General features: G+C 50.2%; 1 protein-coding gene across 1 annotated transcript; it reads right to left on the bottom strand.

Moving 5' to 3' along the window:
* Positions 1-234: 234 nt before the first annotated feature.
* NFKBIA (NFKB inhibitor alpha) lies at positions 235-4000 on the bottom strand. The gene is made up of 6 exons (XM_051806292.1): positions 3617-4000; positions 3172-3280; positions 2443-2653; positions 1864-1952; positions 1486-1746; positions 235-991 (listed from the first exon to the last, which is right to left on the bottom strand). Exons 1-6 carry the CDS (start codon positions 3838-3840, stop codon positions 944-946), a joined length of 942 nt encoding a protein of 313 aa, XP_051662252.1. The 5' UTR covers positions 3841-4000; the 3' UTR covers positions 235-943.
* Between the last annotated feature and the right edge of the window lie 232 nt (positions 4001-4232).

Raw genomic sequence — 4232 nt, 5'->3', positions numbered from 1 at the left:
CAATGGGTGCAGGAAACAACACCTACGTCTGCCTCCAAAATTAGCTGCAGCAGAAGGGCTGAGAGCTGCAAGCTGCTCAGATGTCTTATCACTGCTGAGGTGAACTACCTAAAACCCCTGAGACCGTGACCCCATTGGTCTACTAGGTGGTAAATGTTTCTTAAAAAGCAAACCAGGCAGGTTCCCATGATCTCAGGACAAAGAGGTGAGCAATGAACCATTCCACAGACTAGATACAGTAATCTGACTTTTTTTAATAAATACAAATCTCACATGTACCAAAATAATTATAAACAAAAAATGTACAGTATTTACACAATATACAATTGCTAAAAAGTGTAGCAATTATGACACACATGGTGTGAAACACACTGTTTCCAATGCCCACAGTTAACATTATTGCTACTTTCTCCTATGAGCCAGGAGGTCACCAGTCCCTTGGTCCTACTCCTCCACTTGGAATGCCCCACTGAGAGCACTGACCCCAACCTGAGGTCAGTCAGAACGCCAGGGACTGCCACCAGCCCAACGCAAATTAACACACAGGCTCTGAGAAGAAGGGGTGTTGGTATGAGTCCACCTTGCCATGAAAGTACACGTGTTCCTTGCAGTACTTAATGCCACAAGCAAGCTCTCTGTAATGAGCAGGATGGATGTGTAGTCTGTTACCTTTGTAGGGCTGAGAAAATGAGCTACATGGCTCTTTATCAGGTGGCGTGAATAATCACAGATCTCTACTGATGTTACATATCCCACTCCTGTATTTAAACACGGGGCAGATCCTGGAACTGTCTTGTTAAAATTATGAGCTCCTTCTCCTTGCTGGGCAGTGTAGTATTTCCTTCCTGTTTTTTCTCTCCACATTGCGACTTTCTTTTTAAATGAAGAAAGTCAGTCCTTTTTCTATACATAGGTATATAGTCACTTCACAGAAAGCTCTGCTTTAAAATGCCAGCTGTCGTCCTCCAATAAGGCAGTCATCATATATAAGCTACAAGAAAAAAAAACAAAAGCTGTTAATGCAAAAATCTTACTGAAAATACTGTATCCACTCTGGGACAACAGCCAAATTCTGCATGCCCAGACTTCAGCAGTGTATACAGTTTTTACACCAAAATGGTTACTTTTGCCATTTAACAGCATTCAGAATGTTAGAAAAACAAAGGCTGGGGAAGAGGAAACCGCCCATTAACTTGAATTTTATCTCATGAGGTTCTCTGTCAGCCACAGAATGGTGTGCAGAGAACCATGTTGCATGAAGTTAACCTCCATTCCCTCATGTTATTTTTTTACTTTTTATTCTTACTCTGTTTATATGCTTGCCCCACTTGCATTTTGCTCACTGCTGACAGCATGACCTTATTTATACATGCCTGTTATACTGCAAGAGGTTACTGGGGCATGTTGTCAGAGCAGCAGTAACAAAAAAACCTACACAAGACAGGATTTTCCCCTTCTCTTGAAAAGAAGCAAACAGTTACTTACTTCATCCTCTGTGAATTCAGGTTCTGATTCACTGCTCTCCTCATCCTCACTTTCCGGCAACATCTGCAGGTCAGCTGTGGTCAGCTGCTTCAGCTTTTCCTGTATGCTTGAGTTGTCTCTTCCCCATGTGAGCTGATAGGGGGAATAGCCCTGATAGGTCACTTTGTTCACATCTGCCCCATGTTTCAGAAGAAGCGACACCAGGTCTGAATTCTGCAGATCAACAGCCAAATGTAGTGCTGTTCTGCCATTGCACGGCTCCTGTGTGAAAATAACATAAGGTTTGGCATGTTAGGAGAGGCAGAGCCGCTGCCAGATCTTTTGATTCTTAAGACTACAAAGCCCCACTCAGTTAAACTCATGGTACACATTACATACCTGTGCATTTACATCTGCTCCCAAGGACAGCAGATACTCGACAATAGCCAGGTATCCTTGAATGGATGCCAAATGAAGACACGTATGTCCTGCAAAACACAAAGGGAAAATCCGAGTAAGTCTAACTCAATGCCTCATCATTTCTTAAAAGTCAAGATGATAGGCCAGGATGATACTAAATTTGCAATTCATCCATGGCAAAAGGGTGTTTTCCGGAAGAGCTTTCCAGCTTCCAGTGAGCATGAATAACAAGGTTGGATTTCGAAAAGATTTCTTAGGGGTTTTATTCCAGTGCTTGACTGCAACTTATTACAACCAAAAAAAGAAGGAGCATGGCAAAAGTACTCACTAAAAATGCAAAATTCAAAGCCATGAGAGACAATAATCGACACTGAGGAGGCCTATAAGACAGTGGCATTTTAAAGAAGTCACACACTGCTGTGTGCTTAGGGCTCCTCAACTCTCAAATGGTCATAATAATCCTTCTCCACCTCTCCAGAGATCTTTGAGATCTACAGGACACCAACCCTACCCTCAGTGCAGCACATCAAGATAAGCTGTTTAGCAGTGTGCCTGTACCTTTGTAGTTGGTTGCCTGCAGGACAGCGAGGAGGTGGTGTGGCTGGCAGTACTGCGTGAGGACACTGACGCTCCTAAGGGAGCCCTGCTGGCAGGCAATGTGCAGGGGGGTGTTTCCTCGGAAGTCCCTGACTTCCAGGTCGCATCCAGCCTTCAGAAGATGCTCAGCAATTTCAGGCTGATCAGTTATCACTGCCAGGTGAAGAGGAGTCTGCACGAAAGAGAGAAAAAGCAGCCTGTAAGTTACAGTGCAAACTTGCAGCAACATCTGGACAAGCAGACCTCTCGACCCCTTGGAGATTTGTGCCACCAGCTAAAAGCACACTCGATAAACTCAATTCTTTATGCTTCCCAAGATATTGTGTAGTTGCCCTTTCCTCTGGAAGTGATGAACTTAGGGCTCTCTGGACACCGAACAGTCCATCTATATGAAGTGTATCATTAACATCTCAATAAAGAGGGATGCAACTCATTGCATCATATTTGAAAAATGTGGGTGTTAAATGCCACTCTTTCAGGGGAGAGGAAGCATTGTACTAATACCGGCTGGAGCCAGCTGGGGACTTTCCCGAATGCAGGCTTTGATTTAAGTAGGTTTTGATTCAATTGATTCCATCAATTAAAACAAAAAAAAAAAATTAAAAGGACGTTTTTGGGGGAATTCCCCAGAGGCCTTGTGTGGGGGTAGCTGGGGCTGATCCGGATTTGGGGCTGTGGAGGTGAAAGTACCTGGCTGAGGTTGTTCTGGAAGTTCAGGAAAGCCCGGTCGCCGGCTGCCTGTTGGATCACCTCCAGGCTCAGGGCTTTTTCCTCGTGAATAATTGCCAAATGGAGAAAACTGCACGGGAAAAAAAAGAATAATTAAGCGACACTCGTTAAACCCCCCTAATGCCACGTTAGCCCCCCCAGATCCCTGCGGCGGGCCCGGGGCAGGGTCACGCGCGGGTGTCGCAAGCCGGGGCTTTCGGCGCGGCCGGGGCTTTCCGCGGCCCGGGAGCCGCCTCTCCCTGGCGCCACTCCAGGGACTTTCCGCCCTCCCTCCCTTCCCTTCCTCCCGCCGCGGCGCGGCCCAGCCCGGCGCCTCCCCGCCGGCAGCACGTCCTGCCCCGTCCCGGTCGTGCCGTGTCCCCCATCGTGTGCGAGCCACCCCCGCCCCGTTTCGACCCCCACTTACGTGTCCCCGTCCTCCGTCAGCTGCTGTGCCCAGGCGGGCGGCTCGCGGGGCTGTAGCCGTATGTCCTCCAGCTCCTTCACCAGCTGCCGGTACTCCTCCTCCTTCATGGAGTCCAAGCCACTGTCGTGGCGATCGTCGAGCGGGAACCCGCCCTGACGGTCCTTCTTGGGGTGCTCGTAGCCCTCCATGGCGGGCGGCTCGGCGGCGCGGCGGGCGCTGATCATGGCGACGGAGCTGCGGGCGCTGCGAGTGAGCGGCAGCGGCGGCGCCGCCTCGCATATACACCGCGGCCAGGGGATTTCTGCGGGGGAGGAGCCGCCGAGGACGGGAATTTCCAGCCAGTCAAAGCCTGACTGACGGGTCTGGTCCTGCTCGGCGCCGCCGGCACTGGCAGGGAGGGCGGAGCAGCTGGGGCCGCCCAGAAGGGGCGTCGGAGGGGAGGGGAGGAAAGATGTCGGCGCGAGAGGGAACTTGGCGTTTTTCCAGGGGGGAAGTACTGGCCTCTCCGGCGTCCCCGTCGGTAGTTCCCTGCCGCACCCCGGGGGGATTTCCCTTCCCTTCCCTGCCCTGCCCGCTCCTGAGGCTCCAGGTGCCCCCTCCCTGGCGGGCAGGGGGT

Source organism: Manacus candei, unplaced genomic scaffold (assembly GCF_025592945.1).
Source record: "Manacus candei isolate 608988 ecotype Guabito, Panama unplaced genomic scaffold, ASM2559294v1 h1tg000067l, whole genome shotgun sequence".
NCBI lineage: Eukaryota > Metazoa > Chordata > Aves > Passeriformes > Pipridae > Manacus > Manacus candei.
Note: the sequence above shows the minus strand (reverse complement) of the source record. Positions and strands in the feature narration are given on the sequence as shown.